At 45.9% G+C, this 22,459-nt stretch overlaps 1 protein-coding gene across 1 annotated transcript in view; it reads left to right on the forward strand.

Annotated features, from left to right (window-relative positions):
- LOC115109415 (transmembrane protein 266-like) overlaps positions 1-19,905 on the forward strand; it is a 74,988-nt gene extending 55,083 nt beyond the window's left edge. The window contains exons 4-11 of the mRNA XM_029634291.2: positions 5,143-5,297; positions 7,105-7,178; positions 9,033-9,089; positions 11,799-11,937; positions 12,797-12,912; positions 14,104-14,296; positions 18,258-18,320; positions 18,422-19,905. Of these exons, the coding sequence (XP_029490151.1) occupies positions 5,143-5,297; positions 7,105-7,178; positions 9,033-9,089; positions 11,799-11,937; positions 12,797-12,912; positions 14,104-14,296; positions 18,258-18,320; positions 18,422-19,059 (1,435 nt within the window). The 3' untranslated portion in view covers positions 19,060-19,905. The remainder of the gene's footprint in view (positions 1-5,142; positions 5,298-7,104; positions 7,179-9,032; positions 9,090-11,798; positions 11,938-12,796; positions 12,913-14,103; positions 14,297-18,257; positions 18,321-18,421) is intronic.
- The last annotated feature ends 2,554 nt before the right edge of the window (positions 19,906-22,459 follow it).

Raw genomic sequence — 22,459 nt, forward strand, 5'->3', positions numbered from 1 at the left:
TCACTAGCCACTTTAACTATGCCACTTTGTTTACTTTGTCTACATACTCATCTCATATGTATATACTGTACTCGATACCATCTACTGTATGCTGCTCTGTACCATCACTCATTCATATATCCTTATGTACATATTCCTTATCCCCTTACACTGTGTATAAGACAGTAGTTTTGGAATTGTTAGTTAGATTACTTGTTGGTTATCACTGCATTGTCGGAACTAGAAGCACAAGCATTTCGCTACACTCGCATTAACGTCTGCTAACCATGTGTATGTGACAAATAAAATTTGATTTGATTTGATTTGAAATACATGCTACAATGATAAAATGTATATATGAGTGCATTTACTGAATTAATATCAGACGGATTAAAACAAATCTAAAAGTTTGTAGTATCTTTATCCATTGTCCGTTGCATTTATTTGATTTTTGGGAAAACCTTTTAACAATTTCAATGACTGTTGCTAGTGTGTGTGTGCGTGTAGATCTTGAGGTATTGCCTGTTCTATGTATGGGCTATGACCGGCTGAGACTGAGGGAATTTCCCTCTCTCACTCACAGTGTTTTACCACTGATACTACTTCACTTGCTCATAAATACTTAAAAGTCTTCAGTACTCCAGGTTTAAAATGATTTCCCCAAAATTAAATTTCTGAGCTTCGAGTAATCCATCATGGCCAATTGCAATGCTTCCAGACAGGGTTTCTCTTTACCATTGTATTACATTAATACCTTTCCTCCTTGCTGGAAGGATCACTTTAAATTAATTATGAAACCATACACATTAAATTAGCCTTTTTAAGCCAGAACCTAACACCAGTGTTTCCTAGAAAAAAGTGCTGTGTTAGTGTGCTACCCTTTCAAATAGCTGTGGCAGACAATAAATGCAGCCTGGTCTCAGTAGACGTAACATAGTCAACATCAATCCGGGACACTCAAATTAGTATGATATGTTACGTTTGGTATGGTTACATAAGACTGAAGGTTACTTAAGGCAAAAACGAAAGTTGGGTGTTTGGTCGGGGTGGATGGATGGATGTATTAACGTGAACATCTAGCAACCCAAAGGCTGCGTGCTCTAATCTCATCACGGACAACTTTAGTGTTTTAGCCAATTTGCAACTTTGCAATTGCTTGTTACTTTTTAGCTACTTAGCATGTTAGCTAACCCTTCCCCTAACCCTAACTCCTAACCCTAACCTTAACCCTAACCCCTAACCACTAGTGTAGCTAATATTAGCCACCTAGCAATAGCCACCTAGCCATGTAGCTAACGTTAGCTACAACGAATTGGTGTACGTAACATATTGTACGGATTTCAATTCATAACATATCATACGTAATGAATGATAGACATCCACAAATTAATACATACCATACGAAACTTAACATTTCATACTAATTGGAATGTCCCCGATATACATTTACTATGTTACGTCTACCCTTGAGTCCAGGTTGATAAATGGAGTAGATATGTGTTACACATGTAAACATATTGTTTGTTTGGCTATTTACCACTGAACAAGTTTCAAATGTTATTAGTCGTATGTACAGGATACACATGGTATAGCCCGTCCAACTAAATTCTTACTTGCAGGTTTCTTCTCTACAATGCAACCACAATAGGAAATAATACAAGATACGAATACGAACATAAAGTAAATGGTTCAGTAGAATATAATATTTTTTATAGCATAAGTATACAACAGGGAGGCACAATTTATAGTCCAATAGTTACACATGTTTTCGGGGAGGGCGGATTGGGGGCATGTGTTTAAATTGTGCAGAACTTAGCAATAATAATACAAGTCTGGTTGCAGCAGTTGTAATGTGTGTGTAGCATGTTTACCGTGTGTGTGTGCATGTGTGTGCGCTTGAGTGAGTGCATGTGTGTTAAGGTGCGGACAGGCAGTGTAGGTGGTCAGTCCAGTTCAAGCGTTCAGCAGTCTGATGGCTGGTAAATAAAAACTGTTTCTGAGCCTGTTGGTATTTGATCTCATGCTGCGATACCGTCTGCTCGACAGTAAAGGGAATGAACAGCTCATGGGTGGGGTCCTTGATGATGCCTCGGGCCTTCCTCAGGCAATGTTTTGAGTAGATGTCCTGGATGAGTGGGAGCACGGTCCCAGTGATGTACTGGGCCATCTTCACCTGGGCCTGGAAATTCCCATACCAGACCGTGATGCAACCCGGTCAGGACGCTTTCGATGGTGCAGCGGTAGTATTTGGAGAGGACCCGGGGTAGCATGCCAAATTTCTTTAGCTGCCTTAGGAAGTAGAGACACTGTTGCACCCTCTTGACGAGAGTGGTGATGTTGTTGGTCCATGATAAGTCCTCGGTGATGTGACTCTCTCTACTGCAGTCCAGTTGATGTGGATCGGGGTGTGTTCCCTCCTCTACTTCCAGAAGTCAACAATCAACTCCTTTATTTTGCTGATGTTGAGGAAGAGGTTGTTGTCCTGGCACTACCTTGCCAGTTCACTTACCTCCTCCCTATAGGCTGACTTGTCCTTGTTGGTTATCAGTCCTACAACCATTATGTTGTCAGCAAACTTGATGATGGAGTTGGTTGGGGTACAGAATGTCTGTATTGTTATTGTGGGTACAACATCATCAACACATTTCCTACTGATACCTGTGACTGACAATGTATATTCCTCAATATGTGATGAATGGGTCCTGATTGAAACATATTTCAATCAGTATTCTCAAAACAGTCTTGCAGCATTGAGTCACACATGTAACGTGGGATACTGTCCCTACTGGCCAATGAATGTATTTTCTGCTATCACATAGAAGCCTCCTCTAATTCCCTGTGACCTCCAGTGTTGAGCACCTAATCTGTTGGCATGACTGTTGGCATGGCTTGGATCAGAGTGACAGGCAGTGGTGCAGTGGGTAGCAGCGTGTGCCAGTTAGCCCCTGGGAGTGCTCATTGACACAGCATGGCCCTGCTCCAGCCCCCAGCCCCTCTGCTGATCTTGGCACCAGGTGGACAGGATATCCAGTCCTCCACCGGAGGTCCAGCTGTAGCCGCAAACTGGCTCATCTCACTAGGCCTCTCTCACTCTCTTGCTCTGGCTCCCCTTCCCCCCTCTCTCTTTTCTCTCTCTACCCCTCTCTATACAGCCCCAGTGCCTTCAAAAATAACTACCTCTCTGTCTGTTTGTCTGTTCTGTCCTGAAGCCTGGAAGTAGAATCTTTCTTCTTCTCTTGTGCTAAAAGACGGACATTGGCAATGGGATTTCTTCACTCGGGGACAGGTGACAATGACAAAGTGCTGTTTTTCAGAGGACATGCATCTTTCACTGTCTGCCCCTAAGAAGCTCTCTCACTAGAAATATCAGAGTAGTTTTGTCTGTGTAAAATACAGAGTAGTGACAGGGAGGGAAAGCCCTGTCTGCCTCGCACAGATCTGCCATTATTTATTGACCATAAATCTCTGGGAGCCTGTCTCCGGCCTAGCGTCTGGTAGGAGGGACCCAGAGGAGAGGATGGATTTAAGGTAGACACAATGTATCCAGACAAAGGCCTAACTCACCTGGGAAATGCCACTCTTATCTGCACACTGATGGAAATGCATGGCCGTTTAGATTTTAGAGGGAGGGGGGATCACTGGAACCTACTGTCAGATCACTGGGGAATGGATGGCAGTGTGCATGAATGACTGACATAGGGGTCATGAGATGTAAAGGTTATATTACGGATCCGACCCACACCCTGTTACCACCTACTCCATCCCTGTCAGAAGAGAGAGAAAAAGAAAAACCCAGTAGTGAAGGAATATTGTCATTGAAATCAGATGAAGCCATCATCATCCTGGAGGCAATCATATTTTTGGCTGTGAATGAGGAGAGATGAGGAGGAGGTCTGTGGCCTCCAGATGGTGTGGATACAGCCCCACTGAAGCCCTCTGAGAGCCACAAGATGAGGTCACACAGCCAGCATGAAGATGGCTGGAACACAACACAACAGTCTGCTCCCAGAGGGATGAGGCACACTGAGCACAGAGATCTGGTTTGGAAATATCTTTATATCTCTAATTAAAGAGATCATAAAACGTTTGAGTTCTATGGCTTCAACATACTGCTCAGCTCTCAAAACTGCCAAATACATCTTGTTTGTGAAGCTGAGTAAATATGGCCATGTGGTGAGTGGTGCCACAAGGCAAACACAAGCGCTGTGTGATTCTAGAGCACTAATTCTTCACACTGTTGTTTGAGTTTAGATTAAACTTTAGTTGGTCAATTCAACAAATGCTCAGACAAACATTGTCACAAATCAGTAGTATGTGTGTGTGGATGTGTAATATTGTGGTATTTGTGCCTGATTGGAACTGTGTCCTATGGTGTCTCAGAGTATAACACCAAGTATAAAGCACTTCTCAACGACTCCACTGTACTGTACTGTCTGTCATAGAGCAGAGGTAGGCAACTAGATTCAGCCTCTGGGCGATTCTTTTTTTGTAATTGTAAAAAAAAAATAACATACATAGACAAAAACAATCCACAGTCCACTTAACATTTACATACATTTCCACGTATATTAATGAAGTCACAGGTGCTCAGACCCACATGTTCCCACCGTATCCACACCCAGTGTTGTTTGTAATGCTTGTAAGTCTCTGCCCCATAGGACTTCATATTGTGTCATGTTGTTTCTGTCTGTAGACAGATTTTTTTCAATATTTAAATCCTGTCGAAGCAGATGGTCAGAAGGGCAGAACATAATTATAATTTGAACACTGCAAATTGACTACAACAAAGCCCAATAAGAGATTGCATTTGAAACTAGCAATAATTTCATATCTTGATTACGTTGAGGCATGATCACAGATGTCTTTTTTTAATGAGTGGGAACACTTGGGAACAGACTTCCTAAAGTAAACACATTTTTTGCTGAATTCCTGACAATTTTAACGTTTTTTTTTTAACCTAATAAGTCATTTTTTGAACGAAAAACTTTGAGGAAGCAAAGAAAATCACTTGCAAGCCGGTTTTGGCCCACGGGCTGCCTGTTGACATAGAGGTTTGAAAGAGAACTAATACATTTAAATACATGTCCTTCTCTGATTTGCATTTAATGACATTCTCCTTTGTCTCTGCATTCCACCCCCTCCTCTCTGTCTCTCTGGTGTCAGGTCTAACTGGCTGAAGCCGTGCTGTGGGCGGAGGGCAGCCCCGTGGCAGGTGTGTCTGCTGAGCGCTGGCTTTAACTGTTTCGTGGTGGCCTGTGTCATCCTGGTGGTGGTGCTGCTGTGTCTGGAGCTGCTCATCGACACCAAGCTCCTGCAGTGTGAGTGACCCTGGAACTGTCTCTGTATTAGAACATGGATATTCTGGACTTGTTTTCATGCAATGACAATTTAAAAGGGCTAACTTGTGATAGACTTCTGCAACTTAAACTGTCACAAAGATTGTGATGGAAGATACACAAAATGTGATTTGACCCCTATTGAAGTTAAGACATACAAAACAGCTGTGGTATAGTATGTTGGAATATACTGTACAATAATGCACATCTGCTGTTATGGATGTAGATAATATACTGTTTGATAATGCAGTGGCAGTGACAGGTCCAGGACCTGGGGCTGTGATCTCTCCTCTTTATAAAAAAACAGTATAATGCAGTGACAGGTCCAGGACCTGGGGCTGTGATCTCTCCTCTTTATAAAAAAACAGTATAATGCAGTGACAGGTCCAGGACCTGGGGCTGTGATCTCTCCTCTTTATAAAAAAACAGTATAATGCAGTGACAGGTCCAGGACCTGGGGCTGTGATCTCTCCTCTTTATAAAAAAACAGTATAATGCAGTGACAGGTCCAGGACCTGGGGCTGTGATCTCTCCTCTCTATAAAAACAGTATAATGCAGTGACAGGTCCAGGACCTGGGGCTGTGATCTCTCCTCTTTATAAAAAAACAGTATAATGCAGTGACAGGTCCAGGACCTGGGGCTGTGATCTCTCCTCTTTATAAAAAAACAGTATAATGCAGTGACAGGTCCAGGACCTGGGGCTGTGATCTCTCCTCTCTATAAAAACAGTATAATGCAGTGACAGGTCCAGGACCTGGGGCTGTGATCTCTCCTCTCTATAAAAACAGTATAATGCAGTGACAGGTCCAGGACCTGGGGCTGTGATCTCTCCTCTCTATAAAAACAGTATAATGCAGTGACAGGTCCAGGACCTGGGGCTGTGATCTATCCTCTCTATAAATGCAGTATAATGCAGTGACAGGTCCAGGACCTGGGGCTGTGATCTCTCCTCTCTATAAATACAGTATAATGCAGTGACAGGTCCAGGACCTGGGGCTGTGATCTCTCCTCTCTATAAAAACAGTATAATGCAGTGACAGGTCCAGGACCTGGGGCTGTGATCTATCCTCTCTATAAATACAGTATAATGCAATGACAGGTCCAGGACCTGGGGCTGTGATCTCTCCTCTCTATGATATCAGCCTCATTAGTAAGCACAGTGTCAGGTGGTCTAATGCCACTGTGACCCATCTCACATGGAGATGACCTCATCTGCATCCTCTGGCTCTGGGGAGGGAGGTGTCCTCATCTATCATGGGGATAAGGTCAGGAGTCATCACCTCTATGGTGTCACAAGCTCTATGAAGGATGATACTGTAGGGCCTCCATCATGTCAATGTGGATGTATTTTAATGCATTCAAGTCTTTACAAGTCCCTGGAGGCAGATTTAAGAGACGGGACAGTTGGGAGGGAAGGATAAATGAATGGGGTGATTAAGGTTGTCTGTCTGCTGGGTGAATGTACGGAGAGAGGGAGGGATGGAGGAAGATGAATGGACTGATGGACAGATCAGTGAACACAGCAAACAAAGACAGATGGGAAGGGAGGTGGCGTGTGAAGAGGAAGAGGAATGCTGTAGTTGACAGCCAAATGCAGTATGATGCTGGCCACAATTAGGCGGATGAATAGACAGGCATTCAGACAAACCTGTGCATATGCGCGTGCGTGTGAATGTATGTGTCCTTGCCTGTATGTCTGTGATTGTGTGTCCGTCTCCAGTATTTAACAAAGTATCTGAACCTCTAAATGAATCTCTAAATGTTGTCTATTCTGTGCTGTCTTCATAGTTAACAACGCGTTGCTGTTTGCCAGCATTATCCACTGGATCAGCCTGGTCATTCTGTCTGTGTTCTTCACTGAGGTGAGCCCCTCTCCCTTCTCTCTCACCCACTGGATCAGCCTGGTCATTCTGTCTGTGTTCTTCACTGAGGTGAGCCCCTCTCCCTTCTCTCTCCCCCACTGGATCAGCCTGGTCATTCTGTCTGTGTTCTTCGCTGAGGTGAGCCCCTCTCCCTTCTCTCTCACCCACTGGATCAGCCTGGTCATTCTGTCTGTGTTCTTCACTGAGGTGAGCCCCTCTCCCTTCTCTCTCACCCACTGGATCAGCCTGGTCATTCTGTCTGTGTTCTTCACTGAGGTGAGCCCCTCTCCCTTCTCTCTCACCCACTGGATCAGCCTGGTCATTCTGTCTGTGTTCTTTGCTGAGGTGAGCCCCTCTCCCTTCTCTCTCCCCCACTGGATCAGCCTGGTCATTCTGTCTGTGTTCTTCACTGAGGTGAGCCCCTCTCCCTTCTCTCTCCCCCACTGGATCAGCCTGGTCATTCTGTCTGTGTTCTTCACTGAGGTGAGCCCCTCTCCCTTCTCTCTCACCCACTGGATCAGCCTGGTCATTCTGTCTGTGTTCTTCACTGAGGTGAGCCCCTCTCCCTTCTCTCTCACCCACTGGATCAGCCTGGTCATTCTGTCTGTGTTCTTCACTGAGGTGAGCCCCTCTCCCTTCTCTCTCCCCCACTGGATCAGCCTGGTCATTCTGTCTGTGTTCTTTGCTGAGGTGAGCCCCTCTCCCTTCTCTCTCCCCCACTGGATCAGCCTGGTCATTCTGTCTGTGTTCTTTGCTGAGGTGAGCCCCTCTCCCTTCTCTCTCCCCCACTGTGGCAGCAGGCTCACTTACAGCTGATGCAGCCAAGGGTTGATTTAATGCTATAGTGTGCAGTATGAGACAAAGGTGAGCTAGAGAGGTGCAGTGGTGTATCCTGATTACAACACCCTATTAAAGCCTGCCCTTTCCCCCATCAACACATTATCGACTTATTAGGGTTTCGTGAGATCCAGCAAGGTCTAAGCAAGTAATTTATTCATTAAAGAAACAAAAAGGGAAAAACAGCTAACTTCCAGTAATTCTACACATTTTGCCAATGGACAGGAGAAAAATCAGTCAAATGTAAGAACAGTAGCTATTTCTTTTGCTCCTCATGTTTGTTCACTGCATTACAGCCTCCTCTCTTTCACTCATTCCAATACAATTTGCCCTTCACATCTTGCTATGAGTGTTGATTCTTGATATATTGTGTCAATCCTCAACACAATCACTTCATGTCAAATGCAGATAGAGCTTTTCCGCTGCACCGTAGATTTTAACTAACATTAGAGACTCAGGTAAATCGTATTGATTACCGTTTCCTCAGACATAGCAGCACTTGTCTTAGTTATTCTCTGTTCATCAGTCTGCTGCTCCATTTGGTCGAGAGATGTGTTTTAGTTATCAATGAAAGCTAACCTTTAGTGATTCATGTAACTATTGGATGTGGCAGGGCAGCTTCATCTCAGGTGAAACCCTGAATCTGTGAAAAGAAGAGAAAAAGAAGAGAAACATAGAAAAATCGAGGGAAATAAAGGAGAGTAGTGCAGTAGCTTTCTGCAGCCCCTGCTGAGTCAGCTCTAGCTAGTGCAGGGTGCTGTGTGCATCTCTAATGGTTTGGATGAAATCCGACCGCTGTGGTAGTGAACTGGATTAATATAATGTCATTGATGAATTACCTGTGGATAGATGAAAGAAAACTGAATCACAACTGCAATTCACTTTTTCTGAGACATTAATGTTTTTAGGGGGATGTTTACATCTAAAGGATAAAATGAATTATATCGCTATGGTTCTCTCCATCTCCCTTTTTTCCCTACCTCTCCCTCCCCCTCTTTCTTTCCCTCCCTCTCTCAGACGGTGTTCAGGATTGTGGTGCTGGGGATCTGGGATTACATTGAGAACAAAGTGGAGGTAAGCTCCCTGGAGGGCCATTAGTCCTGAGGTGGGGCCCTGAACACCCCACCACTTCCACTGCAATGTCATTCTCCCAATGTCAGACCTCAGCCTGGAAACCACCCACAGACCTGGAGGAACGAACTGTACTGGAACACTCACTGACACTGGGAGATGTTCATGTTTTTTCATTCACATATTTTTCAAAAAAAGGATGTCTCCATTGTCTGCTTGCTAATTGTAACGGTTGTCTTGGGTGGAAGAAGGAGAGGACCAAAGCACAGCGTGGTTAGTGTTCATCTTAATTTCATAATAATCAAAAACTGAACACTTCAGATTACAAAACAACAAAAGTGGCAACCGAAACAGTTCTATCTGGTGCAGACACACAAAGACTGAAAACAACCACCCACAAACCCCAACAGAAAACAGGCTACCTAAATATGGTTCCCAATTACTAACACCTGCCTCTGATTGAGAACCATATCAGGCCAAACAAGAAACCCAACCTAGAAACACAAAAAATAGAATTACCCACCCAACTCACGTCCTGACCAACTAAAACAAAGAAATAACACAAGAACTAGGGTCAGAACGTGACAGTACCCCCCCCAAGGTGCAGACTCCGGCCGCAAAACCTGAACCTATAGGGGAGGGTCTGGGTGGGCATCTGTCCGCGGTGGCGGCTCTGGCGCTGGACGTGGACCCCACTCCACCATAGTCTTAGTCCGCTTCTGTGGACTCCTAGAAACGCCGACCCTCGCCGCCGACTATGGCCTGGGAACCCTAATAAATGGGCCCACAGGACTGAGGGACACCTCTGGACTGAAGGACGCTTCTGGACTGAAGGACGCCTCTGGACTGAACAAACTCCTCCGGACTGAGGGGCAGCTCAGAACTGAGGGGCAGCTCAGGACTGAGGGGCAGCAGCTCAGGACTGAGGGCCAGCTCAGGACTGAGGGGCAGCTCAGGACTGAGGGGCAGCTCAGGACTGAGGGCTAGCTCAGGACTGAGAGGTTGCTCCAGACTGAAGGGCACCTCCGGCTGACTGGCAGCTCTGGCAGCTCCTGGCTGACGGCTCTGGCAGCTCCTGGCTGGCTGACGGCTCTGGGAGCTCCTGGCTGGCTGGCGGCTCTGGCAGCTCCTGGCTGGCTGGCGGCTCTGGCAGCTCCTGGCTGGCTGGGGGCACTGGCAGCTCCTGGCTGGCTGGCGGCTCTGGCGGCTCAGGACAGACTAGCGGCTCTGGCGGCTCAGGACAGACGGGAGACTCTGGCGGCTCAGAACAGACGGGAGACTCTGGCGGCTCTGGACAGACGAGGCGCACTGTAGGCCTGGTGCGTGGTGCCGGCACTGGTGGTACCGGGCTGCGGACACGCACCTCAGGGCGAGTGCGAGGAGCAGGAACAGGGAGTACTGGGCTCTGAAGGCGCACTGGCGGCCTGGTGCGTGATGCCGGAACTGGTGGTACCGGGCTGGGAACACGCACCTCAGGGTGAGTGTGGGGAGCAGGAACAGGGCATACTGGACTCTGGAGGCGCACAGTAGGCCTGGTGCGTGGTGCCGGAACTGGTGGTACCGGACTGGGAACACGCACCTCTGGAGGAGTGCGGGGAGCAGGAACAGAACACCCCGGGTTGTGAAGGTACTCTGGAGACCTGGTGTGTATAGCCGGCATCAATTGTTCCGGAACTTTAACACGTCTCGGGATGAGTATTAGGAACTGACACGTGGCATCAGACAGCTAACACGCTCCTCAGGGTGAATGCCGTGCATACTACGCCAAACCAACAGCTCTCTCTCTTCACTCTCCTCCAATTTTATCAACAACTCCCCGAATGTCTCATAATCTCCCCTCCATTCACTCTCCTCCAATTTGTCCAATAACTCGTCAACATTCTCAGACTCAAACCTCAACTTCGCCGACTGCTCTGATTCCATCCTCGGCTCCTTACGGTAAGCACGGGAAGTTGGCACAGGTCTCCTACCTGGCTTCGCCACACTCCCTGTGTGCCCCCCCAATACATTTTTGGGGCTGCCTCTCGGGCTTCCAGCCGCTCTGCCATGTTTGCTTCTCATAATGCCGCCTCTCTGCTTTTGCTGCCTCCAGCTCTGCTTTGGGGCGGCGATATTCCCCTGGCTCTGCCCAGGGTCCTTTGCCGTCCAACTTGTCCTCCAATGTCCATTCCTCCTTCTTGCGTTGCTCCTGCTACCGCTGCCTGTTACCGCGCTGCACCTGCTGCCGCTGCCTGTTACCACGCTGCTTGGTCCTTTTTTGGTGGGTGGTTCTGTAATGGTTGTCGTCTGGAGATAGAGAAGACCAAAGCGCAGCGTGGTTAGTGTTCATCTTTTTAATGGAAAACTGAACACTTCAAAAACACAAAACAACAAAGTGACAACCGAAACAGTTCTATCTAGTGCAGTCACACAAAGACTGAAAACAACCACCCACAAACCCCAACAGAAAACAGGCTACCTAAATATGGTTCCCAATCAGAGACAATGCCTAACACCTGCCTCTGATTGAGAACCATATCAGGCCAAACAAGAAACCCAACCTAGAATCACAAAACATAGAATACCCACCCAACTCACGTCCTGACCAACTAAAACAAAGAAATAACACAAGAACTAGGGTCAGAACGTGACACTAATATTATTTGTTTGTGTGTGTGGTGTGTTCCTGTCTGTGTGTGTGCATGCTTGTGTGTAATGTGCGTGTGTGTGTAGGTGTTTGATGGTGCAGTCATAGTGCTGTCGCTGGCCCCCATGGTGGCCTCAACGGTGGCCAACGGCCCCAGCAGCCCCTGGGACGCCATTGGCCTCATCATCACCCTGCGCATCTGGAGGATCAAGAGGATAATAGACGGTGAGGCTGGGAGGGCCACAGGGAGTGGAGGAGGCATTGGGTGCAGTTTCCTCTGTATCACGTCCTTTACTGTCAGGTTGCAGAGATGCAGCAACAATATTTTTGCAGCTCCACCACTATGGATGACATCATCATCCCAACCTGCTTTTTACTGAGCTTTACAGAGCATTTTTTGTCATGCTTATTACAAACTGCAATTAATACTTGCTTTACAACACAATGACAAATACATACATAATCTGCTACAGATACACACGTTGTACTGACTCTAAATTGATTATTTTACAAGAATGTTACGCCCTCTTGTGGTGGTTCTGTGTTCAGCTAATGATTAGCACAAATACATTCGGTTAACCCCATGCTTCAACCTATGTATTTATAGACACTATGCTGCATCAGTTGGGCTACAGGTGATATTGCTTATTGTTAAATAACACACCATCCTGATAATATGGAGCAATATGTTGTTAGGCAAAATATTTTTTGGGGGAGGGGGGTATATTTTAAGGGTGTCACCATCATTTTATTTTAATTATTTTGCAGTGGAAAAGTCACCAGGGCTGCGTTCAGTACGATAAAGTGTAATGCAATGTATAATTAAACGGCAATGGTACCTTTCTGAACGACCAGTTGAACATTTAGGGAGGGGTTGGGTTGTGGGTTCAAAATGCACCGCTGCCCTTCAAATACGTCAGTCATTGCTTCAAGCCACACTCTGCCACACCCACCAAATGGAGCAAACGTAGGCTACCTCAAAGCCTCAAATCAAATGGGGCCTACTACAGATATATAAAATAAAGTTGTATCAGTGTGAATGCTTTTACCCCTACATAGCAGTCTGTCCTGTGTTCTGTCCCAGCCTACGTGCTGCAGGTGAAGGTGGAGATGGAGATGGAGATCCAGCAGTATGAGAAGGCCAAGGCTGTCAGGGAGGAGCAGCTGGAGAGACTTACCCAGATCTGCCAGGAGCAGGCAGTATGTTCACACACCTCCTACATACTGACCCTGCCTGTCATACACATCTCTAACCGGCAGAAGGCAGCAACTTGCCAAGAATGAAAAGACGTTCATTTCCAATACCTTTTGTATAGATTTGAGAAAACAAAACACATTCAAATCCAAACATTTATGTGCGGAATAACCAAACATTTAATCTGAGTAGGGTCACACTGACCCTTGAACACATAAATACATTACGTATCCTTAGGAGGAGCTAGTATCAGGTCCTGTATTCAGTCAATGTTTCACAACGTTCCTGTTATTCCCATTATGGCGTTTACATTCAGAAAAAGGATCCAGTCACATTTGTACACATATGTAATATAGCAAAGCTGAGAAGTCAGCTCGAGGAAGAGTCTTGCTGGTTCCAAACTTCTTCCATTTAAGAAAGATGGATGCCACTGTGTCCTTGACAACCTTCAATTCTGCAGAAATGTTTTTGTACCCTTCCGGAGATCTGTGCCTCGACACAATCCTGTCTCGTAGCTCTACGGACAATTCCTTCTACCTCATGGCTTAGTTTTTGCTTTGACATGCACTGTCAACTGTGGGACCTTACATAGACAGGCATTTGCCTTTCCAAATCATGTCCTATCAATTAAATTTACCACAGGTGGACTCCAATCAAGTTGTAGAAACATCTCAAGGATGATCAATGGAAACAGGATTCACCTGAGCTCAATTTCTTATAGCAAAGCCTCTGAATACTCAAGTAAATAAGATATTACTCAAGTAACAGATATTTCTGTTGTTTTATTATAAATTACCAGGAAATTCTAAAAACCTATTTTAGCTTCGTCATTTTGGGTTATTGTGTGTAGATTGATGAGGATTTGTATTTATTTAATCCATTTTAGAATAAGGTTGTAACGTAACAAAATGTGGAAAAAGTCAAGGGGTCTGAATACTTTCCGAATGCACTCTATATGTAATGTATGTGTTCAAAGATCAGTGTGACACAACCCTGGGTTTGTCAATAAAGCCAACACAGTTAAGCAAGAGACCAGGTGTGTAGCTATTTGATTAAGTACAGTGGGTGGCCTTTAGCATGGTGGATGGATATGAGAGCCAGAGCTCTTAAAGGTTATTCAGGTGTTTCTGTGTAAGGATAACACATGTACTGTATGCATCTCTCACTCTCTTTCTCTCTCTCCCTCCCTCCCTCAGTTTGAGATCAGGCAGCTGCGGGCCCATCTGGCTCAGCAGGATTTAGACCTGGTAGCAGAGCGAGAGGCTGCCATGCAGATTCACCATGTGTGGGGCAAGCAGAGCAGTATCTTTCAGGAGGTGGACGGCCTAGCCCCTACGGGCCCCGAGCAGCGCAGCCAGGCTAAAGCCAGGGAGGCAGCGGGCCATAGAGGTACCACACCCTGATCCTATATCCACACCAATTACTGTAGTATTACTTCAGAGCACAGCAGATTGCCTTATTGAGATAGAACCCTATGAGACTGTTTTCTCTCTATGGATTGCCTACTGGCTGTGGTTTCTAACCAAAGAGGGTCTCTCTTGAAGCCAGGGAAATAGATAGATGCTCTTGCCATGTCACATCAGATTTTCCATGCAAAGTGGTTGAATGAAGAGAGTGCTCTGTGCTTTGGGTCATGTAGTTGTTACAGAGTGGTTGAAAATATGTGCTCAGTTCACCTTGAAACCCCCCAAAAATAAACATTTAACAGACCTCACCATATTCCAGGGAGGATATAATTGACAAATCAAACTTTATTTGTCACATGTGCTGAGTACAACAAGTGTAGACCTTAGAGTGAAATGCTTACTTACAAGCCCTTAACCAACAATGCAATTTTAAGAAAAATACGTGTTAAGTAAAAAAATAGATAAGTAACAAATAAGAAATAAAAGTAACAAATAATTATAAAGCGACAGTAAAATAACAATAGCGAGACTATATACAGGGGCTACCGGAACAGAGCCAATGTGCGGGGGCACCGGTTAGTCGAGGTAATTGAGGTAATATGTTATGTACATGTAGATAGAGTTATTAAAGTGACTATGCATAGATAATAAACTCAAAAATAGCAGCAGCGTAAAAGGGGGCAGGGGGGCAATGCAAATAGTCTGGGTAGCCATTTGATTAGCTGTTCAGGAGTCTTATGGCTTGGGGGTAGAAGCTTTCCGTGCAGTAGCAGAGAGAACAGTCTATGAGTAGGGTGGCTGGATTTTTAGGGCCTTCCTCTGACACCGCCTGGTATAGAGGTCCTGGATGGCAGGAAGCTTGCCCCCAGTGATGTACTGGGCCATACGCACTACCCTCTGTAGTGCCTTGCGGTCAGAGGCCGAGTAGTTGCCATACCAGGCAGTGATGCAACCAGGCAGTGATGCTTCCTTGATGCTCTTGATGGTGCAGCTGTAGAACTTTTTGAGGATCTGAGTACCCATGCCAAATCTTTTCAGTCTCCTGAGGGGCAATAGGTTTTGTCGTGCCCTCTTCACAACTGTCTTGGTGTACTTGGACCATGATAGTTTGTTGGTGATGTGGACACCAAGGAACTTGAATCTCTCATCTCCACAACAGCCTAGTCGATGAGAATGGGGGCGTGCTCTGTCCTCCTTTCCTGTCCACAATAATTTCCTGACTTGATGACGGAGAGGTTGCTGTCCTGGCACTACACAGCCAGGTCTCTGACCTTCTCGCTATAGGCTGTCTCATTGTTGTCGGTGATCACTGTTGTGTCTTCAGCAAACTTAATGATGGTGTTGGAGTCTTGCCTGGCCATGCAATCGTGAGTGAATAGGGAGTACAGGAGGGGATTGAGCATGCACCCCTGAGGGGCCCTTGTGTTGAGGATCAGCGTGGTGGATGTGTTGTTACCTACCCTTACCACCTGAGGGCGGCCCGTCAGGAAGTCCAGGATCCAGTTGCAGAGGGAGGTGTTCAGTCCCAGGGTCCTTAGCTTAGTGATGAGATTTGAGGGCACTATGGTGTTGAATGCTAAGCTGTAGCCAATGAATAGCATTCTCACATAGGTGTTCCGTTTTTCCAGGTGGTAAAGGGCAGCGTGGAGTGCAATAGAGATTGCATCATATGTGTATCTGTTGGGGCGGTATGCAAATTGGAGTGGGTCTAGGGTTTCTGGGAAAATGGTGTTGATGTGGGCCATGACCAGCCTTTCAAAGCACTTCATGGCTACAGATGTGAGTGCTACGGGTCGGTAGTCATTTAGGCAGGTTACCTTAGTGTTCTTGGGCACAGGAACTATTGTGGTCTGCTTGAAACATGTTGGTATTACAGACTATTACAGGGAGAGATTAATAAAATGTCAGTGAAGACACTTGCCAGTTGGTCAGCGCATGCTCGGAGTACACATCCTGGTAAACCGTCTGGCCCTGTGGCCTTGTGAATGTTGACCTGTTTAAAGGTCTTACTCACGTCGGCTACGGAGTGTGATCACACAGTCGTCCGGAACAGCTGATGCTCTCATGCATGTTTCAGTGTTACTTGCCTCGAAGCCAGCAAGTTTGCAAGCCCTGCCACATCCGACGAGCGTCGGAGCCGTTGCAGTACAATTCGATCTTAGTCCTGTATTGACGCTTTGCCTGTTTGATGGTTCCTCGGAGGGCAATGTTGGATTTCTTATAAGCTTATGGGTTAGAGTCCCGCTCCTTGAAAGTGGCAGCTCTAGCCTTTAGAACAGTGAGGATGTTGCCTGTAATCCATGGCTTCTGGTTGGGGTATGTACGTACAGTCACTGTTGGGACAGTGTCATCAATGCACTTATTGATGAAGCCAGTGACTGATGTGGTGTAATCCTCAATGCCGTCGGAAGAATCCCAGAACATATGCCAGTCTGTGTTAGCAAAACAGTCCTGTTTTGCTAGCACAAGAAAAGACTACAGGAAAAGACTTGGAAATTATGCTAGAACAACAGGCTGATAGAGGCCTAGCAGTGTGGGACATCTGAGTCTGAGACCTAAGTGCTATTGGAGTGCTGTTTTGAATGAGTAGTGCTGTTTGGAAAATATCCTCTCTGTAAATATACCTGTAAACAATACATCAAGAGATTGGTTTAATATGATGAGCCACTTTTGTATGAAGACTATGGCATCGAACTTAATCTGGAATTCAATCAGATCGCAGGCTAAAGGCATTGTTTCTTTTAAAGGAAATGTATGTACATATGCAGCATGACTGGAAACTCCACGAATGTGGGAACATTGCCTTTAAAAGCCGAAATGCCTATAACCTGCGATCGGATTGAATCCCGGCCTTAGATCTAATGAGGAGAACATCTATCTGATACTGTAAACCTACTGTTTGATTTCCATGTATCAGGAGACAGAGGGCAGGGTGACTGGCATGATGGCATGGGGGTACTGAACTATTGTCAAAACATACTTATTTAAAACACTCCAAGGAGCCATACACCTTTCAAAGGGTGACAGATCATAAGTTACAGGAGGTAGAGGGACAAAGCACTGTCAGTACTGTATTCTCAGAGCTCAAAATACAGAGCCCATTCCTTAAGTAAAGATCTAAATCACCATGCTTCTCTCTCTGCTATATATCTGAGGTTTCACAGAGAGGCGGTGTGTCAGACTACAGTATTTTCAGTGCTCATGTGTTATTAATCACAGAGTGATTGTCTCTGCCGCTGCATTTTAGGCCAAGCATTGACTTTCCTCTTGGGACAGTCTTAAAATAAATATTTGAAGAAGAAGCAAATATAACCCATAACTATCTGGAGGGAACAGGGATGGCACTTAGAGAGAGGTAAACTGTGACAGGTCAGGCAAGCCAGTCACAGGCCCTGGTACCCTCCACCTTACCACTGCTCACCTCTTCTCTGGTAATTCAGGTATAATGAGCATTATAAACTAGGTAGTTTGGGTCATGGATGCTGATTGGCTGAAAGCCATGGTATAGTTAAGCAATAAGGCACGGGGGGGTGTGGTATATGGCCAATATACCATGGCTACCCACTCCGCGTTGAGTCGTACATAAGAACAGCCCTTAGCCGTGGTATGTTAGATATATACTGCACCTTCTCGGGCCTTATTGCTTAATTCTACCGTAGTCTGACTGCATTCTATGTGTCTAAATCATTCACAACCACTGCTATCACCTACAATGGGTAGGACACAAAAAATCTGCAGCTCATCACTGAACTACAGCAGCATGCTTTTATGTTTGGTGGTTGGTGCCGTTACAGTTCATCATTCTGGTCAGACATAGCTGACTGATGCATGCTGGGAAACCTTTACACAACAAACACAGGAATAGATAAGGGTACCAAACATCCAACTCATTTGATTGATTTAGAGAAAGAGTGCACATGTATTTAGTTTCTTATTTCTTTCAGATCATGTTGTTCAAGACGACATGAACAACTACATCAGCCAGTACTACAGTGAGGCAAGCAGTGGTAAGAATTAACAATACTTCCCACTCTGACACATTTGTTTCTGTCCTTTATTTCACAGTCAGTCAGCAGTATTGTGATGAGTCCAAAATGTTTTCTTGTAGATATTGGAATCCCAGATCCAGCTCGTGTCATCACCACAGCCATAGACATCCATCTTCCCAACAATCCCAGCCAGCAGCCCTCGTCTCTGGTGAGTGCAGATGCAGCGTCCAGCCGCCTGCAGCCGACAGGCGGCTCTGTGAGCGAGGCCTCCAACGCCACCATGTCCCACTCCAGCTTCAGTGCCCGCCAGCACAGCATCAGCAGCCACACCCTTGGCTCCACCACCGACTGCAGCTCCACCGTCCGTGAGGCTTCCACCTCCACAGACTCCTACAGCGGCCAGCGCTGTTACCCCCCACCCTACTGCAGCCCCCTGGCCCTGGGCACACAGCCTGGCGCCAGAGGACACCCCAGCGCCGTGGTGCAGGAGTTGCTCTCCTCGCTGTCTGAGGACTCCTGTCTGGGCCAGAAGGGCCTGGACCCTGTCAACCTCAAACTGCCCAGCCCTGCTGGCTCCACCAAGACCAGCCCTGAGCTGGAGCACAGGCTCAACATCTACAACAAGAGGTACCAGGAGAGCCGGGGAGGCTTCCACACTAAGCCCCTCATCCACCTGCAGGCCAGTGAGCCCTTCATGGAGGAGAAGTACAGGCTGTCTCAGGCAGATGCCCCCGTCAACCGTCTGCCTGAGACATAGGAAAGGGTTACAGGGGTACTGTAACTCTTAGACAGCGCTGACTCACTCCTCAAAGACCCTCCTGAAACTCAATAACACTAAAGACATGCACTCAGAGGCCTCCTCAACTGGCATACAGCCATCCTCCTCATCGCCAAAAGCTCCCTGGAACTGTGAATGGCGGCTCCGCCAGCAGCGCACATCTTCCATGGAGTACAATAAGGCAGTTTAGTGAACACGCAATGAACATTATCAGGAATTGACACAATAAATGAGTATATGAACAAGTCACCAAAAGAAACCAGCAATGGAGCATTAGCTCCAGCTAGGAGACAGCAGGGCTCTGCAGAAATGGGACTGGCTCTGATGATTTTACAGTGCCTTCGGAAAGTATTTACACCCCTTGACTTTTTTCACATTTTGTTGCATCATTGGCCTACACACAATACCCCATAATGTCAGAGTGGAATTCTGTTTTTAGACATTTTTACAAATGAATGACAAATGAAAAGCTAACATTTCTTGAGTCAATAAGTTTTCAACCCCTTTGTTATGGCAAGCTTAAATAAATTCAGGAGTAAAAATTTGCTTAATAAGTTGCATGGACTCACGGTGTTTAACATGATTATTGAATGACTACCTCATCTCTGTACCCCAGATACAGATAATTGTAAGGTCCCGCAGTCGTGCAGTAAATTTCAAATGGATTCAACCACAAAGACCAGGGAGGTTTTTCAATGCCTCGCACAGAAGGCACTTATTGGTAGATGGGTTAAAAAAAATATATAAAAAAAACAGACATTGAATATCCCTATAAATGATGCCAATAGTGACTTTAAAACAGTTAGAGTTTAATGGCTGTGATAGAAAACTGAGGATGAATTAACAACATTGTAGTTACTCCACAATACTAATCTAAATGACAGAGTTAAAAGAAAGCATATACAGAATACTCTTAAAACAAGCATTCTGTTAAGGCACTAAAGTAAAACTGCAAAAAATGTGGCAAAGAAATTAACTTCATATCCTGAACTCAAAGCATTATGTTTGGGCCAAATATATCATCATCATCGTCGTCGTCGTGTACCATCATTCATATTTTCAAGCATGGTGGTGGCTGCATCATGTTATGAGTATACTGTCATTGGCAAGGATAAAGGAGTTTAGGATAAATATGAACAGAAAAGAGCTAAGCACAGGCAAATCCTAGACGAAAACCTGGTTCAGTCTGCTTTCCAATCAGACATTGGGAGACAAATTCACTTTTCAGCAGGACAACAACCTAAAACAAAGCCAAATATACACTGGAGTTGCTTACCAAGACAACATTGAATGTTCCTGAGCGGCCTAGTTACAGTTTTGACTTAAATCGGCTTGAAGATCTATGGCAAGACTTGAAAATGGATGTCTAGCAATGATCAACAACCAATTTGACAGAAAAACTGGCCTTCTTTAGACTAGTTGAGTATCTGGAGCATCAGCATTTGTGGGTTCAATTACAGGCTCACAAAAGGCCATAAACAATGACCTTTCTTCTGAAACTCATCAGTCTATTCTTGTTCTGACGAGTTTCAGAAGTTCTTTGTTTCTGGCCATGTCAAATCAAATCAAATGTTATTTGTCACATACACATGGTTAGCAGATGTGAATGCGAGTGTAGCGAAATGCTTGTGCTTCTAGTTCCGACAATGCAGTAATAACCAACAAGTAATCTAACTAACAATTCCAAAACTACTGTCTTATACACAGTGTAAGGGGATAAAGAATATGTACATGAAGATATATGAATGAGTGATGGTACAGAGCAGCATAGGCAAGATACAGTAGATGGTATCGAGTACAGTATATATATATGAGATGAGTATGTAAACAAAGTGGCATAGTTAAAGTGGCTAGTGATACATGTATTACATAAGGATGCAGTAGATGATATAGAGTACAGTATATACGTATGCATATGAGATGAATACTGTAGGGTATGTAACATTATATAAGGTAGCATTGTTTAAAGTGGCTAGTGATATATTTTACATCATTTCCCATCAATTCCCATTATTAAAGTGGCTGGAGTTGAGTCAGTGTCAGTGTGTTGGCAGCAGCCACTCAATGTTAGTGGTGGCTGTTTAACAGTCTGATGGCCTTGAGATAGAAGCTGTTTTTCAGTCTCTCGGTCCCAGCTTTGATGCACCTGTACTGACCTCGCCTTCTGGATGACAGCGGGGTGAACAGGCAGTGGCTCGGGTGGTTGTTGTCCTTGATGACCTTTATGGCCTTCCTGTAACATCGGGTGGTGTAGGTGTCCTGGAGGGCAGGTAGTTTGCCCCCGGTGATGCGTTGTGCAGACCTCACTACCCTCTGGAGAGCCTTACGGTTGTGGGCGGAGCAGTTGCCGTACCAGGCGGTGATACAGCCCGCCAGGATGCTCTCGATTGTGCATCTGTAGAAGTTTGTGAGTGCTTTTGGTGACAAGCTGAATTTCTTCAGCCTCCTGAGGTTGAAGAGGCGCTGCTGCGCCTTCTTCACGATGCTGTCTGTGTGAGTGGACCAATTCAGTTTGTCTGTGATGTGTATGCCGAGGAATTTAAAACTTGCTACCCTCTCCACTACTGTTCCCTCTGCTGTTTCCTGAAGTCCACAATCATCTCCTTAGTTTTGTTGACGTTGAGTGTGAGGTTATTTTCCTGACACCACACTCCGAGGGCCCTCACCTCCTCCCTGTAGGCCGTCTCGTCGTTGTTGGTAATCAAGCCTACCACTGTTGTATCGTCCGCAAACTTGATGATTGAGTTGGAGGCGTGCGTGGCCACACAGTCGTGGGTGAACAGGGAGTACAGGAGAGGGCTCAGAACGCACCCTTGTGGGGGCCCCAGTGTTGAGGATCAGCGGGGTGGAGATGTTGTTGCCTACCCTCACCACCTGGGGGCGGCCCGTCAGGAAGTCCAGTACCCAGTTGCACAGGGCGGGGTCGAGACCCAGGGTCTCGAGCTTGATGACGAGCTTGGAGGGTACTATGGTGTTGAATGCCGAGCTGTAGTCGATGAACAGCATTCTCACATAGGTATTCCTCTTGTCCAGATGGGTTAGGGCAGTGTGCAGTGTGGTTGAGATTGCATCGTCTGTGGACCTATTTGGGCGGTAAGCAAATTGGAGTGGGTCTAGGGTGTTAGGTAGGGTGGAGGTGATATGGTCCTTGACTAGTCTCTCAAAGCACTTCATGATGACGGAAGTGAGTGCTACGGGGCGGTAGTCGTTTAGCTCAGTTACCTTAGCTTTCTTGGGAACAGGAACAATGGTGGCCCTCTTGAAGCAGGTGGGAACAGCAGACTGGTATAGGGATTGATTGAATATGTCCGTAAACACACCGGCCAGCTGGTCTGCGCATGCTCTGAGGGCACGGCTGGGGATGCCGTCTGGGCCTGTA

The sequence above is a fragment of the Oncorhynchus nerka genome, linkage group LG25, assembly GCF_034236695.1.
Source record: "Oncorhynchus nerka isolate Pitt River linkage group LG25, Oner_Uvic_2.0, whole genome shotgun sequence".
Taxonomy (NCBI): Eukaryota; Metazoa; Chordata; class Actinopteri; order Salmoniformes; family Salmonidae; genus Oncorhynchus; species Oncorhynchus nerka.